Source organism: Juglans microcarpa x Juglans regia, chromosome 5D, assembly GCF_004785595.1.
Source record: "Juglans microcarpa x Juglans regia isolate MS1-56 chromosome 5D, Jm3101_v1.0, whole genome shotgun sequence".
NCBI classification, from domain to species: Eukaryota; Viridiplantae; Streptophyta; class Magnoliopsida; order Fagales; family Juglandaceae; genus Juglans; species Juglans microcarpa x Juglans regia.
Genome location: NC_054602.1, coordinates 3,336,308 through 3,355,850, shown reverse-complemented (window position 1 = coordinate 3,355,850; position 19,543 = coordinate 3,336,308). Strand labels below are relative to the sequence as shown.

The 19,543-nt window shown below is 35.2% G+C and overlaps 1 protein-coding gene across 1 annotated transcript; it reads left to right on the top strand.

Annotated features, from left to right (window-relative positions):
• Positions 1 to 1,294: 1,294 nt before the first annotated feature.
• Positions 1,295 to 18,198, top strand: LOC121265069 (insulin-degrading enzyme-like 1, peroxisomal). The gene is made up of 26 exons (XM_041168528.1): positions 1,295 to 1,578; positions 1,735 to 1,810; positions 3,286 to 3,353; positions 3,563 to 3,654; positions 3,739 to 3,812; positions 3,897 to 3,940; positions 5,071 to 5,122; positions 5,486 to 5,608; positions 5,704 to 5,816; positions 5,963 to 6,125; positions 8,611 to 8,703; positions 8,776 to 8,861; positions 8,960 to 9,046; positions 10,994 to 11,097; positions 12,022 to 12,124; positions 12,295 to 12,387; positions 12,472 to 12,661; positions 12,895 to 12,956; positions 13,444 to 13,548; positions 15,013 to 15,214; positions 15,392 to 15,600; positions 16,170 to 16,294; positions 16,383 to 16,434; positions 16,514 to 16,600; positions 17,359 to 17,481; positions 17,725 to 18,198. Exons 1-26 carry the CDS (start codon positions 1,456 to 1,458, stop codon positions 17,971 to 17,973), a joined length of 2,898 nt encoding a protein of 965 aa, XP_041024462.1. The 5' UTR covers positions 1,295 to 1,455; the 3' UTR covers positions 17,974 to 18,198.
• The last annotated feature ends 1,345 nt before the right edge of the window (positions 18,199 to 19,543 follow it).

Below are 19,543 nucleotides of genomic sequence, written 5' to 3'. Positions count from 1 at the left end.
TATTTTTTTAATATTTTATAATTAGACTAACTATATATTAATTAATAACATATTTTTAATTAATAAAAGTGAAAAGACTTTCAAAAAAAGTGAAGGCCGTAGAAAATGAAAATAAAAAAGTAAAGCAATTGAGATAATTTTTACAACAAAATAATACTTTTGAAGATGAATAATATATCTTCAAATTTATACTTAAAATTACTGTAACTCATAGTTCAAATTTTTACTTTTTGAAGAAGTCAATATAGATTATTTTATCTACATTTCTTTAAATTTTAAAGATCCATTAGCTTTTAAAGAAACCAATACTAGTACTGTCTTGTTTACTTTTACAAAACCTTTTATCTTATCTAATCATTATAATTTTTTTAAATTTTTACATAAAATAATATAAATAATTTAACTTTTTAAAATTTTAAAATAAAAATAATATTAAAAAAATATATTTTAATAATATTTTATTTAACTTCCAACTTTTATTTCAACATCTCAACCAAAACAATTTAGACCTAAGTTTATCATCTACTCTGCGTCTGAAAACTGGGGTCTGTACGAAATGTTTGTTTATCGCTGCTAGTGCTAACCTTTTATTTAGAGAGTGGTCAAAGTCAAAGGCCATATTGCGAGCCGTACGAATTTGTCCAGTTTTATTATATGGAAATGTGGAAATCACCGATTAAATCTTTTTATTTAATTGTTAAGTAAAGATTTTAAAATAAATTTGTTTATTTTTATTTTTTAAAAAGATATTTAATAAATTTAAAAAGATTTTAAAAAAATTAGAAAAAGATTATTTTTCTTTTACGTGGCTGTTTCGATGGCCTACCCATGTGCCAGTAGCTGGCATGTGATGAAAAACTTCTCCCTTTTAAAAATCAAGAAAAAAGTTGACATCCGTAGAGATGGATACAGATTCCCATTTATCGTTCTTTTTATCAATTCGGATTCAAACGTCAACAAAAGCCCCTCTCTCTCTCTCTCTCTTTACAAACTATTCGATCTGTTGGCCTAAACATGTCCTGTATATCGATATTATTTTGTAACACTAATATGTAGATGAAATCCTCACCTCCTTCTCTCTCATCTTGTATTAATTCATATTTACAAAGTTTCGAATATTAATTTTTAATTTAAGTAAATAACTCTTATTTATTTATTTTTAAGACTAATCGATCTGAAGATAATTTTTTTCATGAAGAGACGGAAATCAGCCGCGTGTACGATAATCAAGTTTTAATTTTTTTTTTTTTTGAGATTAAAAGCTTTAATTAAAGGGTGAGCGTGCCAGGACGTTGCAATCAGACAGTTCCACCACCACATATGGGAAAACAAAAGACAAAATGATCGTCACGCTGTTTTAGTCTAGGCTTTTATCTTTCTTGTCTCTGTCTTTTAAGAATAAGAAGTGTATTCGAGTTGTCGTGGTCGTCGTCTCTCCCTCACGAGCACTCAGTCATGGCGGCCGGAAAGGGTGAGGCGGATATAGTGAAGGCGCGGACCGACAAGAGGGAGTACAGAAGGATCGTCCTCAAGAACTCCCTCGAGGCCCTCCTTATCAGAGATCCCGATACCGACAAGGCAATTAATTCCCATCTTCTTTTTTGTTTGTTTGTTTACGATTCCGTTATATCCGAGTTTAGATTCAGTTATCTTTCCAGTTTAATCAATTTGATTACCATCTCAAGACTTATATTTGGTTTCCGCTCGGTTTTTTTTTTTTTTTTTTTTTTTCAGTGTGCTGCTACCATGGATGTTGGGGTGGGCTCTTTCAGCGACCCCGAAGGCCTCGAGGGCCTCGCCCATTTTCTAGGTGTTTTTTTCTATTTTGAGATATATTACCGTATCATTTTACTTTGATTCGAATTATGTATACAACTTTACGTATGCGTTTGTTCTAACGATGGTCTAGTGCTACTTGCTTTATTGCAATGCCGCTCTTTATGCTCGTGCCTTGGCGTTTATAATAAGAAAATACACCGATATCATTTGGTTTTGTTATATATAAATGAAGACTGTTCAATGAATGATCAGTGAAAGGAGCTGCTTATGAGGAGACAATTGATGTTTTTTTTTTTTTTTTTTTTTTTTTTGATGGGTAAGAAAATTTTTATTGAGACAAGTAAGAAGGCATAGCCCAAGTACACACGAAGCATGTAAATGTGGAAATCTACTTACAAGTCTGTAACTAGAAAAAGAAATAAGGAAACCATGAACACTAGTTCTATTAAATACAATGGCTGAAGCCCTAAGAAATAAGGTGTTAAAGAAAAAACATCTAAGTTTTTCCACTAAGCATTCCTTATCTTCTAAACGCCGGCCATTCCTCTCGACCCAAATACACCACACAAGACATAAAGGGATCATCATGTTCCTGACTGCGGCAATTTGACAGTTACCCCTAAGACCTCTCAAACAAGTGAAAAGTTCCACCACCCTCCTGGGCATCTCCCACGCCACTCCAATATTATTAAAGACATCATACCATAACAACCTTGCCATCTCACAATGAAGTAACAAATGATCCACTGATTCTCGACATTTTTTACACGTAGCACCAATCCATAACAATTAATCCACGCTGCCTAAGATTGCCCAAGGTCAGAATTTTCCCTAGAGAAGCTGTCCAACCAAAGAAAGCAACCTTAGAAGCCACCTTAGTCCTCCAAATACACTTCCAAGGAAAAGAGTGTACCACATTCAGACTAGTCAGCAGCTTGTACATAGATCAGATTGAAAACTTCTTGTTTCCGGTGTCGTCTCAGCCCGGCCAGTACTTGTATCATATAGAGGAGACAACTGATTTTAAACATGAGTGTAACACCGGGTTTTGATGTATGTTACTTGTTGTAATTATTGAATTATTATTTTTTTGATCAGTAAAAGAAAGATATTATATTATATATATGAATGAAATAGACATAGTCCTTGTACACAGGAAGTATACATAAGAACTCCTAACTACATTCTAAAGACGGTAAAATAAAGACAAGAATTCCTGAACATTATCCCCATGTAATACAATAGTGGAAAACCAACACATTAGAGTATGGAGAAAAAAATTCTTCAACTCGGTCATTGAGCGTTCCTTATCTTTAAAGCAACGTGCATTCCTTTCCGTCCAAATGCACCACATAATACACAACGGAATCATCTTCCATACTGCTACCACTTGATGACTGCCTTGCATGTTTGGCCTACAACCAATTATGGATAACTTAAGGTGGAGTTAGAAGCAAATTAGCTGTTTTGTGGTCTTATTTTGAGATTTTGATGTTTTGTTTGCAGAGCATATGCTGTTTTATGCTAGTGAGAAATACCCATTGGAAGATAGTTACTCCAAGTACATTACAGAGGTAAGTACTATTCATAATTATTGAAGTATGGATAACTTTGATTGATGTTTGCATATAGTACTTGGTTTAATTGTGGCGATGGATGAGAAATTATATACAATGACTTGTGTTTTTTGAGAATCTTCTATTTGTTGATTATATATACTTGTAAGATTTCTAACTTGTTGGCGTTCCACATTCTCCATGTGGTCGATATTCTTGATGCATAGCATGGTGGCAGAACAAATGCTTTTACAGCATCAGAGCACACCAATTATCATTTTGATGTTAACACTGATTGTTTTGAAGAGGCTTTGGACAGGTAGATGCTACTCTTCCTTTTTCTGCTGGTTGTTATAATGATCAGGGTTATCACATTGACATTAACACTGTCGTTTTCTGATAGATTTGCTCAGTTCTTTATTAAACCATTGATGTCAGCTGATGCTACCATGAGGGAAATCAAAGCTGTTGATTCTGGTTAGCTTTTCTTTGTAGGCTCATGTATAACAGCTTTATATGTTTTTCATTTGAATTATCATTGATCATCTCTCTCCTTATTAGAAAATCAGAAAAACTTATTGTCCGATGCTTGGAGAATGAACCAGGTACTTACTGTTTACTGATCTTCCAAGAATTTTTTATAACTGCAATATGCTTGATATACTGATCTTAAGTTCTATAGTAAGTAGCTTAATTATAAATGAACACAATAAAACTCTTCATATGAAAAAGGAAAGCATTTATGAGATATAAATTCACTTTTGCACTTCACTACTTTATTATGTCTTATTTCTCCTGAAAGCTTCATAAGTCAAGTTTTCTCGCTATCTTGTTTTGTACAAAAGTTTTTTGCCAAATTTCCGAAATACAAGTTTGCTTGCTATCTTGTCTCGTAAGACAACAAGATGGTGACATATTTTGAGTTGGACTGGATGGACAACCCTCAGGCAATCCCCATGGCATACCTTCATTCTCTTAGGTATATGGCAATATTGGCATGCCGCAAAAAGCAAGTCTAAGCTATTTTAGTTAATCTGGTGACCTAAGTGGAAGATTCATGAAGGGTTGAGGAGCCTTAAACTTCAAGTTGTTTTCTAAATTCGTTGTTATGGTCCATAGTCTCTGACGAAGATGATTTTCACTCTGAAGGCACTAGGCTGAAATTTAGAATCTCCCTTGGGACGATAGCTTGTAATTTATTGGTTTAATAAAGGTCTTAACCCTTTACCTATATATATATATATATATAAAATAAAGGTCTTAACCCTGAGGTGCACTTGCAGGAAGCTCTTTGCTGAGGGCCTTTGCACCCCTGAGATTAGTTGGGACTTTGTTCCAGACACCCGGTGCCAATAAAAAATAAATAGATGAATAATGTTCTTAATGGAAAATGTTGACATCTAACTGTATGATTTAAATTATTTGGTTATACATAATCAGCCTCCTGGCGCCTATTAAAAAATCAGCATTTCTGTTCTTATTAGATTGACTGAAGAAACAGTAGTGGAGAATAGCTTAAGTGGTGCCTTTTATTTCGCCTGCTGGGCAAGATAAAATTGTGCTTAATTTGCACATAGTTATGAAAATTTTAACGACCATATCCTTACATTATGTATTTTTCAATTGAATTTTCTTGTAAATTATACCACGTTGTTTTGCTTCTATAGTAGTATGGTTAATGAGAAAGATATACATCTCATCACATTCTGCACCTGAGATTTGTTATTTTGTACAGCTTCAGAAACATTTAAGTATGGAGGGTCATCCATATCATAAATTCAGCACAGGTCAGGGGTTTGTTCTTTTTCCTTGAATATTTGTCCTTCACTACAGAGTTTGCCCATCAGCAGATTTGTTTTACATGCATGTTTTTTTTCTTCTTGGGTCATTCATAGAGTTGGGCTATTGTATTTCATATGTGAGGCATACTGATGTTTGCTCATCTTCTTTGATGCATTTTTTCCTTTTTTCTTTCTGATCAACGCTATTTTATTATCTATGTTATTATCCTCCCATGTCTTAAACTTTTTTTACAAGGTTGAAGGGTAATAGTTGTACGATTTGCCTATTTAATTTGTTTAGGCTTGTAAAATATTTTTCAACATGTAGAGTTATCTTTCATTTTAGTGAAATTACTAGTATTTGTGTAGGGAATTTGGATACCTTGGAGGTTAGACCAAAAGCAAGAGGATTGGATACAAGACTTGAGCTTATCAAATTCTACAAAGAAAATTACTCTGCTAACCTCATGCATCTGGTTGTATATGCAAAAGGTTAGTAATTATTTTTGCATGTATACCTCTGGTCGAGAAATTCTCTATGTTTAAACTATCAACAATGATAATTCCTTTACAAATGTTGTTTGCAGAAAATCTTGATAAAATTGAAAACATGGTTGAGCAGAAGTTCCAGGACATTCAAAATGCTGATAGAAGTTGTTTCCGCTGTCCTGGTCATCCTTGCACACCAGAACATTTACAGGTACGTTTACTTGTGGTACTTTCTTATGTGCTGATACAAAGGGTTGAAAGTTTGGAACTCCTAGAAAAACTGTTAATAAATGTATACTGTGAAGGGTTTTAAACTTGAAGGGACTATTTTAGTTGCCATTTGTGTTTTTATTGCAGATTCTTGTCAGAGCTGTCCCAATAAAAGAAGGTCATAAATTGAGAATTGTATGGCCTATTACTCCAGAGATTCTCCGTTACAAGGAAGGGCCATGCAGGTACCTTGGTCATCTAATTGGCCATGAAGGAGAAGGATCTTTGTTTTACATATTGAAAACATTGGGTGGGTTTTTTCGCATCCATTTTTCAGACTATCAATTTTTCCTGCAGATCTCTCCATTTGAAACTTTGCTATAGTTGAAACTTATATGGTAATGATATATTTTGCTACATCTTGAGATGCTTTCTTTTAGAATTCAGCAGTTTTTTTATTTGTTAATTTGAAGTTGAGGATTAATCTGTTGATTGTACTTGAATCTCTCCCGCAATATCACGATTTTTTTTTTAATTGTAAAGACTTTCTCAAGTTCAATCAAACACAATCCTAGTTTGTTGTACATGTAACTCCTATGTAATCTTTAGTGAAAAGTGCATTTGCTTCTCTTTTTCTCTCTAAACTTTAAGTGTGTAGTCATCTTATTCTGTGGTGTTATGGGATGAGAATAAATTCTGACATTAAGGGTTAATGTTTTATATAACTGTAGTAATAATGAGAGGAAAACAGCTGAGCTAGGTTTGTAGAGCCTAAAGATTGGGGGTATAGCGATGGGAGGGGGATACTTATCCTTTTGTATTCCATGGGCAAATTAGCAGGAAAAAATGCTGATCCAAATGGATGGGCAATAAAGAATAGGTTTATCTTGAAATTATTATAGCTTAGATTTTTAGTCTTCTGATTTTGTAGTAGTCACGGAAAGTAGCATATTGTTGATCCTTTTTTTTTTATAGGTAAGCATATTGTTTGATCATATTAGAAAAATTTTAAGATTAGTCCCTGCTTGCTGAAAAATGGTGAATAGATCACTCAAAAATAGGGAGCGCACACTGGAGGAACTTCAAAATCTTTTTGTGCACACCTTATTGCTTTGGTTTTCGCTAAGTGCTCAATGGAACTAGTGTTCATGACTTTCTGTTTTTAATTTCTGGTTCCTAGAATGCATTTAGTTATTCTTTTGTATACTCCCTTCCCTGTAAACATGGGCTTCGCCCATTTAATTCGTATTAATAAAATTTTCATTTTACGTGTAAAGAAAAAAAGGTCACTCAAAATGCTGCAAACATCTTCTAAGCGGATAAGGGTAAACATTGTTGAAGAAGAGTAGTTTATGTAGGTTTAAATCACTGATTTGGTCTTGTGTCTCAGACTAGGAGGAGAAATTTATGAAACTTGAGGATTTCATAAATTTGAGGATTTTCAATCAAGCCTTGCTTGGGAAATGGTTGTGGAGATACAATATGGCACCGGAAGCCCTATGGAATTCAATGATTGATTGCAAATATGGAAGCATGAGGGGAGGTGGTGCATTAGGGAGGTCCATGGGGCTTATGGAGTGGGCATTTGGAAATACATTCGAAGAGGGTGGGGGACCTTTAATCGGCATACTAGACTGGTGTTGGGTGATGGATCTAGAATAAAATTCTGGACTGACCTATGGTGTGGAGATCAAGCCCTAAAGGATTTATTCCCATCAGTTTTTAGGATTGCAGGTGAGAAAGATGCCTCGGTGGATAATTGCAGGGATTCATTGGGGGAACTAGTCCAATGGAACGTGAATTTCATTAGAGCCGCCCAAGATTGGGAAGTTGGCAGCTTTGAGGATTTTTATACTCTTCTATACACCCATCAGTTTTTTGCTCTTCTCAGTCCGTTCTTTCTATAAGACGCTTACACAACCGCAGAATACGCAATTCCCTTAGAGAAAGATATGGAGAAACAAGGTGCCTCCCAAAGTGGCATTTTTTGTATGGACAACAGCATTAGGTAAGATCTTGACAACAGATAATCTACTGAGACGTAAGGTGATCATAGTAGATTAGTGTTGTATGTGTAGGAAAAATAGTGAAAATGTGGATCACTTATTGTTGAATTGTGAGGTGGTTGGAATGTTATGGAATGAAGTGTTTAATAAAATGGAGTTAGCTTGGGTTATGCTTGCCACAGTGACAGAGCTCGTGGCTAGCTGGATAAATCTGTGAGGTTTCCACAAATCTCAGCGGTGTGGAAAATGGTCCCGATTTGTATCATGTGGTGCCTATGGAAGGGAGCGAAATGACCGGACATTTGAAGACAAGGAGCGCTCACTAGAAGAACTTAGATTATTTTTTGTTAGCACTCTTTTTCTTGGGCCACAGCTGTAGATTGTCGTGGCCTCGATTTCCATGATTTTCTTGTTTCTATTACTTCTCTCTAACTAGGTGTGACCTTTTGTATACCATCTTGTGTACCTGGGCTATGCCTATTTATATCAATATAATCGTTTACTTATAAAAAGAAATTTATGAAACTAGTAGTCAGAATCTAAAGTTTAGGACCTCAAGAAGGAAAAAGATTTATGACAAAGGGATGATGAATGTATACTATTTTGACCATCTGTGTTCAGAGATAAGATTAATGTGAGTATGTTCTTGCAGCTCATCAAAAAAATGTATATGGTTTCTTTGTAAGTGTATGATTCATTAACCTCACCACCTCTGAAAAGCCCATCTGATTCAGTCGCTCCCCCCCCCCCCCCCCCCCCCCCCCCCCCCCCGCAAAAAAAAAAATGCAGGATGGGCCACAGGATTGTCTGCAGGTGAAACAGATTGGACTTTGGACTTTTCATTCTTCAAAGTAGTAATTGATCTTACTGAGGCTGGTCATGGTTAGTTGTTTTTGAACTTTTACTCCCATATATGGCTTCTATATGGTGTTTTTGACTAATACCGTTCGACAGAGCACATGCAAGATATTATTGGATTGCTATTCAAGTATATTCGCCTTTTACAGCAGTCTGGCATTTGCAAATGGATATTTGATGAGGTATTATACGCATAAATATACATATATTAGGATATTATCACTTTGTTTCTTTAGGATTTTTCTTCATAGAACTAAGTCAACATAATATGTCAATGAAGCTTTCAGCTATCTGTGAGACAAAATTCCATTATCAAGACAAAACTCCTCCTGCTGATTATGTGGTCAATATTGCATCAAATATGCAGGTAAATTTGGCTTTATGTGTATTTATTTATATAATTTTTTTCTCGTTGTCCTACACAAATGCAGTAATCTTTTAGGGCTCGTTTGGACTCTCTTTCATCTCATCTCATCATTACAACTTTTCTAAATTCTCACACAAAATATAATAAACAATTCAACTTTTTCAAATCCCAAAACAATAATAATATTAAAAAATAATATTCTAACAATATTTTATTCAATTTTCATCTTTCATCTAAAACCATCTCATCTCATCTCGTCTCACTATTCAAACCAGCCCTTAATGGTTATAATCATGGATTGGTCAATGTTAATTTATAAATTTGAGTAAATATCAATAAAAACCTATCCAACGAGCTCTTTGGGAAGTTGGGCTGGGATACTTAGATTGGTCAGATAGGAGAGGCAGCTTGGGCATATCAATGGAAGAGGGAGCATGAGGTTGAGTGAGAACAAGAGCATGGTAGAGATGAGCGAAAGAGGAACTTGAGGAAGGAGGAGTGGCTGAGGTGGGGGACTAAGTAGAAGAATGAGGCAGAGAGCCAGGGAACCAGGTGCAGATTGACCCCTTTCTTCCACTGAAAATCCACCAGACTGCCGCTGTCATATTGACCCAATAGGATCTGTTTTGGTGAATATAAAACACTGGCACCCTAGATTTCAAGAAGTCAAATTCCCCAAATTTCTACAACGAACCCCACAACTTTAGACACACCCAAAACCAAAAAGCCATCCACAGGAAACCACAATACCCAGCTACTTGTGCACCATGCAAAGCCACTACCCAGAACACCACCAGCATCATCTGCTGTTTTGTTCCATCCCTATGCCAAACTGAGTCGGTCTTATTTTTGCACATATGAGCAAGTAAAGTTTCCTGCTACATTGGCTTCCGAGGTTTTGCTCCAAGGTATTGATCCGATAGTACCCGCCATGGGCCCATGATGCATATTTCCCATCCCCGAAAATCCCATTATTTTCAAGTTTATCCCAGTATTGAACTACTTCAGCTCAGGAAAATCCCAAAGTTGCAACCAAGAGAAAAGCCTCAATTTCATTTCAGCTACTACAAAACCATTTTTAGGCCCCAAAGGCTTCAAAAATTGCACAAATAGTCAAAGTGCTCAACTTTGCGGAGGATTTGACTCAGAAAGTTCTTATCTTCTTAGGAGGATGAATGATGGGTCTTGGGAACTGAACTGGGAATGCAAGCGGAATTGGTAGAGGGCTGAGAAAAAATCTAGAAAAGGGAAGAGAAAAAATGAGAGTGTTTTCAAGAGGCAGGTGTGGTGCTGGGTCTGTGCATCAAGGGGAGTTGATGCGGTGTGTGCATGTGCACCGTGTCAATTACCGCTAGTCTTAGGTAACATGTGCAATGAACTTACAATGTACCAGGTAAAACAAAACAAAAGATAAAAAGGGAATCTCCAGTTTCAAAAGTTGGGAAAAAATAAATGATACCTTGTAACTATGATTAGCATTACTGTTTTATGTTTTTGTCTATGATTCCATCCACGCTAAAGATTCAAACCCAATTTAATAGTCAATATGTCTCCAAGTGATATAGTCAGTCCGATTCCTGAAGATTTTCCACGGTATGGAGTGTCCATTAGACAGTTCCATATCCATGTCTTGCTGTGTTGACACAGCTGCAGCAGGTTGTAGTCCAGTTAAAATAGATCATCATAATTTTTCTGGGTTCAATTACATGCGTTGATCCTAGTTTCTCACCTATCCTTGGAGGAGTGCTAATGCACTTTTATTCTATGGTAATTGTGCTGGAGGTGGGGCATTGTTTGATTTGTATTGTGAATCTGCACTTCTGTTTCAGATTTTCGACAATTTTAGATTCATTTTCCCTCTTATGAATTTTCTTTTCCAACAATCTTGATTGAATGAGAATGCAATAAATTTTTGTTTCTTTAATTGACGAATTGAAATTTTTTCAGATATATCCCCCACACGATTGGCTGGTAGGCTCATCATTACCTTCTATGTTCAATCCAGGCACGATTGAGAGGGTACTAGAGGAGCTCTCTATTGACAATGTCCGGTGAGTTTATTACTGCTCATAGAGGCTGTATGCACTACATTCTAATTGTGATACATTTAATGTTCCATTATGGTAATGCCCTCCTTTACTGCCGACATCTCTGTAGATGGGATATGATATATCATTCTGTTTGTCTATCCCTTGTAATAAAAAGCAACTTGAAAATTATCTGATGTTCATTTGCTGCTCCGGATCTTTCTTTTTTTTTTTCTTGGTTTATGCTATCAATTTTTAACTGTACTTGTGTCCTACGAGTTTTTGGTTCAGAAATTTTCTGGGTTCTCTCTTTTATTGCTTTCATTAGGGAGCTCTGATATGCAGTCTTCTATGTGCAATTCCATCCAATTGGAAAGTGTGTTTAATAAGAACATTTTCAAACCGATAGTTGAATTTTCCTTATTTTGGGGAGGAAAATGCTGTACAAACAGATTGTTTGTATTGCTAATTTGCTATCAAGCCAAATGTAATACACAGCCTTATCCATGTATTTGGTACCAGCAGCATGCAACCATTGGCCGCCACATCATTGTATACGAGTTTTGCATCACTTTTGGAACTGAACTTATAATTGTGTTTTCATGGTCATGACTCATATTAAGCATGCTTTATCCTTTATTTCTTATGTTGGTCCTGTGTACAAATTCAACCTTTACAGGGGATATCATTTAATGTATTGTCTCTTAAATGACAAAAATACTAGCTCTCAAAATTCCTGTTCTTGTTTAGAATCAAATAAAGCAAGTAAAAAAGGAGTATTGGTCTTTCAAATAATGCAAAGTCTTAGCTTTGATAGCCATTTTAAGTATGTCTTCAGATATATTCAAAATGGAATAGAGAACAAACAATATGGAATGAAAGTAGCACTTAGGGATTTGCAAACGGCGGTAGTGACATGGTAGTATTCCTAATGATTTGTATCTACAGAATCTTTTGGGAATCAAAGAAATTTGAAGGTCATACAGACAAGGTTGAGCCATGGTATGAAACTCCATATTCTGTCGAGAAAATAACCTGCTCCATGATTCAGGTTTGTAGACAAGTTGGACTTAAATGAGAAGTGGCTTTGTTTGTTGCTTGTCAATTCAGTTTTAGGTTTATGAACTTAAATTATCTTGATGATAAAACATGACTTTTCTTTTCAATTTATATATTTAATTGCAGGATACTTATAAAAAAAAATTATATATTTAATTGCAGGAATGGGTGCTTGGTGCTCCTAATGAAAATCTGCATCTACCAGAAGCCAATGTTTTCATCCCTACTGACTTGTCACTTAAGAACGCTCAAGAGGTATGATGGTTCTATAATTTTATCACATGTGATCATTATTTTTCACTTTTTTAGTTTTTCTGATATGATTGTACTTTGAAACAGGTCAAATTTCCAGTTTTGTTGAGAAAGTCATCACGTTCAAGATTATGGTACAAGCCTGATACAAGGTTTTCCACTCCCAAGGCATATGTTAAGATGGATTTTAACTGCCCCCACGCTGGCAACTCCCCCGAAGCAGAAGTTCTAACTGATATTTTTACACGGTTATTAATGGATTACTTGAATGAATATGGTAAGGAGATGCAGTTGATATGATTACTTACATTAAGAGAGTTCTTGTTCTTGTTTGTTTGTATGATTTTTTTTCCTATAGATAGTTTTTATTTGGAAGAGAGGCAATACAACCTCAATACATATCTTAGCCTGGAAAATAAACTTTGATAATCAATACTGAGCTGTATTTTGGTTTTTTTTTTGTCTTTAATTTTTTCCTAACAAGAGCTAATTGTAACTTGTTTATTTCAGCCTATGATGCTCAGGTTGCTGGTTTATATTATGGCATAAACCACACAGATTGTGGTTTTCAGGTATCTTAATAAAGCTTGGTCAGTTTCATCAATGTTGAGTTACAGTTGTATGCGTTGCATATTTATAGACAGAAATTCTACTTATCATCCTCACACCACACCACATCACATAATTTTTTTTTAAATTTTTTTCTCTTACCAAATGTGTGGTGTATGGATGATGAGTAGAAGAAATCAATTAGTCTATGAATAATAAAACCAAATAATAATAATAATAATAATAATAATAAATAAATAAAATAAAAATAAGCGTGGTGTGTGGTTTGTGGGGATGATGAGTAGCAAAGCTCCGTTAACATTGCTTCAGCAGAACACTGTGATTAAATTGGCTAGATTTATTATGCAATTTTGAATTGCTTGGATATCTGACATTGCAATTTACCTTCATCATTAAATGTGCATACTAGTTTTTTTACCTATAAAAAAGTGCAAATGTGCATTTAGCGTAAATGCCTATTTGTGCTGAGTGTCTGGTTTTCTTCTTTAGGTTACTCTGGTTGGTTACAATCACAAGCTGAGAGCTCTATTGGAAACCGTATTGGAAAAAATTGCAAGATTCAAAGTAAAAGCTGACAGGTTTTCTGTGATAAAGGTAATGCCATTTTGCCAAAAAGATCTAGATTTTCTACCTTATTCAAATATTGCTATGATTTGCTTCTGGAACCAATCTGAGCATACAAATGAATCACCTTTGACACGTGTTACAAGAATTGGGTATGATATTCCTAGTTTGTGCTGTGATTTACCTTGTTTGGTTCCATTCATAGGATGTGGACTTTGTACTTGGTCACAAGGTACAGTGACAGAGGCTTGATCCATAGATTGCTTCCCCTACCCCCCACCTGTATATTGGATAATTTCATGCACATAGTCGCACACTCATAAAGCCATCACCTTTCCAGTCAAAACATACCAAGAAATTTTGCTGGGGTTCAGCCTAGAAGTTAATAATTTGGGTTGTTTCAGCGGTGATGTATGAATGAGGAATTGGTGTTTAGTTAAATGACCTGGTTTCAGGATTAATCTTTATTTTTGTATCTTTGTTTTGGCTAACTTCAGATGTTTTAAAAAAACGAATACACAACCTTTACATGTATGCAACATAATTTCCAATATGTTAATAAATATTGATCATTGTTAGAAACATATGGTGTTATGTCAACATTCTGATGCTTGACTTTTGAAAAACACCAGAACCCGAAATCTCTCAATGATGCAGCTAGGCATTAAAATGTCAATTATCAAGAACTCAAATTATGAGAAAGCTTAGCTTTATGTTTGATTTCGCATAATTCCTATTAAGCCATTCTCAGCTTTATGTTTGAAAAAAGAGTTATGCCGGATAATACACTCTCATCCCACTCCCATCACTGTGCTGATGTGGCATTCCAGTCTTCACTCTTGTAACTTTTGTTGGTCATGATTACTTATAAAAACAACTTTTGTTGGTTATGTTTCTTTCTTTAATAATTGAGATGAAAAGAGGTCTCAAATTAACAAAGCCTAGATATGCATGAAGGTTATGGATATATTCTTCATACAGTGTAGGAAGCTTTCCTTACATGATCAAGGTTGCTAATAACTGTGTTGTCTCAAGTGACTGTTCTGGATACCTTTATCATAAGACAGAGGCAGGGCTACCTTAAACTCTAGTACCGGAACTATTCCCCCCTTCACCCTCCACCCCCCAAAAAAGGACTAATTTATATCTACTACGGCCCAAGAAAAGCTCTAACCCTGGTGCCTAGCTATATTTTATGGGTTTATTTGTGAAACCATGTTCCTTAGGAAGCCTTCTTTGCACTTGAAGGTGCTTAACTGGTTATTAGTCTTTTTTTTTTTTTCCTTCCCTTCTGTACTGTATCCTGTAAACACGAAATACATTTTTAAAGTTTGGGGGGGCTGTCCTAGCCATCCTGTGTATTTGGGCTTAAATCTTTTCCTTTTCATTAATAGTTATCTTATTAAAAGATTAGGCTTTATTAATGGAATAAGTTGTTTTGGTATTGCATGAATGCTTTTATAGTATATTATCTGAATGTTCTTTTTTTGTCAGGAAATGGTGACAAAGGAGTACCAAAATGTCAAGTTCCAACAGCCCTATCAGCAGGCTATGTACTATTGCGCTCTAATACTACAGGACCACACCTGGCCTTGGATGGAAGAACTTGAAGTTCTTCCCCATCTTGAAGCTGAAGATCTTGCAAAATTTGCTCCAGTGATGCTTTCAAGGGCCTTCCTTGAATGTTATATAGCAGGTTCCTATACACTTATAATTTTTAGTCCTTATATTTGTTAGTGCTGTTGGAACTATCTATTACCGAACTTGTAGGGTGAAGTTCTTCCCCATCTTAAAGCTGAAGATCATGCAAATGCTTTCGAGGGGCCATCCTTTAATATCACCCATTCTTGTCTATATTTTTCTTTTATTCTAGGAAACATTGAATCCAGTGAAGCAGAGTCAATGGTCCAGCATGTTGAAGACGTTTTCTTTAGTGGTCCGAACCCTATATGCCAACCATTGTTCTCATCCCAACACGTGACAAATAGAGTAGTTAAACTTGAAAGGGGAATGAGTTACTTTTACTCAGCGGAAGGCCTTAATCCAAATGATGATAATTCTGCACTTGTCCACTATATTCAGGTAGTTTTATGTGCTTATAAAAGAGGTCTTTTCCAATTAAATCTGGAATGATTTATTCAATCAGCAATCATTCTATATGCGGCTTCTTGCGAAAGTCATCAGTTTACCTTCTTAGTATCAGTTTCTTCTCTTTTGTTTTATTGTGGTAGGGTGAAAATTTTTTCAAAATGCATCTGTTAGAAATTTGGAAAAAATTTTAAGCTGCCATTTTCTTGACTAAATTTGAAGGTTTCTATGTACCAATTTTATGGCTCTTAGCAAAAACTTAAAGGGAAAGTTTGCAGTCACCATTCATCATCCCCATGATGTTTTAAGCTGACCACCATTGATAAAAAGTGGAGTTCAGCCTATTTATAGAATAGCAAGGTGTGATGGAAAGCACGAGCATAATAGCATTGCCAGATCCTCTGATACTATATTATTTCACCAACGAAACATATAATGCACACTAAAGTTTGGTTCATCATTTTGTAATTTATATCTTTGTGACCTTTTCAATATTATGATTTGAATGAAATATCTGTGTGTGGTTCTGATGCTGTGTGGCTTCTGCTGAAAAAACTATCTAGGTGCATCGTGATGATTTTCTGCTAAATGTGAAGCTTCAACTTTTTGCCCTTATCGCAAAGCAACCAGCCTTCCACCAGCTTAGATCAGTTGAGCAGCTTGGGTACATCACTGTGCTCCTGCAGAGGTGTAAAACATATTTCCCATAATTATCACAGCCAGTATGGAATATCTGCCCTTCTCTTTTGTAATTTTTAAATTTATGCTCATTGAAGGAATGATTCCGGCATCCATGGTGTACAGTTTATCATCCAATCCACAGTAAAGGTATTATAGCATGATTTTTTTTTTCTATTCGCTATTGACTTGTTGCATAATGTCATCTACTCTCTCTTGAGCTTAACAGGGTCCTGGAAATATTGATTTGAGAGTTGAGGCATTTCTCAAGACATTTGAGAGTAAAATTTATGAGATGACTGATGACGAATTCAAGGCAAGAAATAGTTTTTCCACCAGTAATTATTTTTCTTTTTACTGGCTTTATCATCACCTGCGTAATCTATGGTAATCGCTAACATTTTGCTTCTCGACTTAGAAGGGAAGCCAATGTTTCCTTTCTTCTGACGGTAGACTACATCTTTGGATGCCAATTCTTCCTTCTAAATCTAATTTATCTATGTTATTGTACAATTAGACAAGGGTGACATACGAGAAAATGACTTGATTCTAGTGGTACTGGTATATATATTTTGAATACTTGTTTGTAATTGCTGTTATTGGCCAAGCCAATCCTATAACTAAACATTCTTGAGATTTTATGGATTGAAACATTGTCGTTGGAATTGTCCATATCATAGGCACCCGTCATAAAAAAAATTGTCCATATTATAAGCTACTAACAGTCCAAACCTCTGTACAGCTAGTTAGTTCAGCAATTCTTATCTAACCCATGTTCGGAATGAGTATTGTGGTCACATGCTTCATTACTAGAGTTTCTGCTATAAAAACTTGAGGAATCATGTAAAATATCGTTTTTGTTTATAAATTTTTCTTTTAATTATTCATTTACTTTGTAAGGCTTGCCCCTAAAATTTGGCTTTGGGCGGTGTAGGTTGGAGACTTGGGGGTAGGTCTTAGGTTTAAAGTTTAAACCCTAATGATTTTATGTGTAAAAGTAAAAATTTCTAGAGCCTTGATGATTAAATGGACCTATAGCGATTCATCTTTATGATTGAGCTACTTGTTATGCAGAATAATGTGAATACATTGATTGATATGAAGCTTGAGAAGTACAAGAACTTAAGAGAAGAATCAGGATTTTACTGGCGAGAAATTTATAATGGGACGCTCAAGTTTGATAGGAAGGAATCTGAGGTATGAACTTATACCGCATTCTTCTTTTGCAGATTCTCAGAATCATTCTTCCCAAGTATCATTGGGGACCTCTTTTTTTTTTTTTTTCATGAATTTTAAATCCTTAAAATTCACGGTTATCCCATAAATATATCATCATCATCATAAAGGAATTTTCATTTACACTTCCTGACATTGGTTTATAGTAATAGAAGATGTACTCAAAAGGAACACGAACTGATTCTTATTGATGATGTTGAACAGGTTGCAGCGTTAAGGAAGTTAACACAAAAGGAATTGATAGATTTTTTCAATGATTATATTAAAGTTGGTGCACCTCAGAGGAAGTCATTAAGTGTAGGAGTGTATGGAAACCTACATAGTTCGGAGTACACAGCAGATGCGAGTGAACAGGGGCCCTCCTCAGTGAAGATAGATAACATATTCAGTTTCAGAAGATCACAGCCTCTTTATGGTTCATTCAGAGGAGTCTCTGGTCATGTGAAGTTGTAGACGGGTAATCTTTACCCCAGTTCAGCAAAGAAATAGCAACTTCTTCTACTGCATTGAACTTGTAGTGGTGAAACAATGCTGAACACCGGGAATGCAAGTATTACCCATCTGAACCATCGAAAATTGGTGCATGGGACTTTGATTATAGGAGCAGGTTCATTAAGTCATTATCGAGATTGAAATGTATGCCCTGCATGGCACCAAAATCATGAAGTTGTTTTCTGATTTCCCTTTGATTTATAATCACTGCATCATACTTGTAGCTCAGGATATAAGACTTAAAGCTGCTTGTTTTCATCTCTTTACTTGTGTCCTCAGGCCACTAGCAAAACACTCGACATCTGATGCCAATTGGTCGGATATGGATCCTTCTTTAAATGCCTGTTTTTTGGTTTTAGGAAATAATGAGGGAAGTCACACAACTCCTTTAAGAATCGATTAAGTTGTTTACTGGACGTTTGGTGCGACAAATTTTTCTTGCTGAGATATTTTTAAGGCAATCATTAGAGGCGAAAAAGTTATTAAACAAAATGTTTTTGGACAGTATTTTAGCTGATAAGAATAATAATCAGTACTAGGGGGCAAGAGAGATCAGTACCACTACCAGCGAATAAAGATTAAAAAAAAAAAAATGTTAATGGAAACAAATATTATAAAAATCTATTGCAAACATGTTTAAACATAGTTTATGAATTTTTTTTCAATTTATAAATTCAAATAACTTTAATATAGATCAATATTTGATGTTGGGTGGGTTTCCTTTCCTCAATCCATTAGGAAATGATCTAGTAGTTGGATAGATCCGCTAGCTCCATTTTAATCGGCGCACTTACGTGTATGTATAAAGAGTAATATTACTCATCATTCTAACTTTCATTATATTTTCATCATCTTATGATGTGGTATTAAGTGATTGAAAATTATTTATTACATTTTATTTGTGAACTTATAATTTAATATCACATCATGGGATGATGAATAGATTTTTTTATAAATAATTGATGAGACATCAGCTTTTAGCTGGACTGTCCTATTACATTAATCCTAGAACTTATTCTGCTCCCCCAACACTGATGATATTGGAAGCGGAATCTTGTGCGTTTCACGACCCATGCATGCATGGACTTTTTCAATTAACACTGTTATTGTTCCATTTTTTCAATTAACTTGCAAAAGTTAACCGCCCTTAACGCCATGCCCAGTAATGTATTAATGTTCTTGTTCATATTATAATGACGTTCGATCACATTTCATGTTCAGAAACTCATCCATTCCTTTAGTGTGTGTGTGTGTGTGTGTGTGTATATATACCTTCACTAACATTAAAAAATATGCTCTACAGAGAACGACATTGAAGCTGAAGATCTTGCTAAATTGGCTGGAATCTAGCTACCCAATTTTCTTAACTAAATTTTAAGATTTCTGTGTACCAATTTTATGGCTCCTAGCAAAAACTTCGGAAAGTTTGCAGTCACTATTCATCATCCCAGCTGACCACCATTGATAAAAAGTGGAGTACAGCCTATTTTATATAGAATAGCAAGGTGTGATGATCAAAAGCACGAGCATA

Coding starts and splice junctions, on each gene's coding strand:
- LOC121265069 (XM_041168528.1), top strand. CDS start 1,456: ATGGCGGCCGGAAAGGGTGAGGCGGATATAGTGAAGGCGCGGACCGAC. Junction 8,862..8,959: donor GCAAATGGATATTTGATGAG/GTATTATACGCA, acceptor ATGTCAATGAAG/CTTTCAGCTATCTGTGAGAC. Junction 16,435..16,513: donor TCATCCAATCCACAGTAAAG/GTATTATAGCAT, acceptor TGAGCTTAACAG/GGTCCTGGAAATATTGATTT.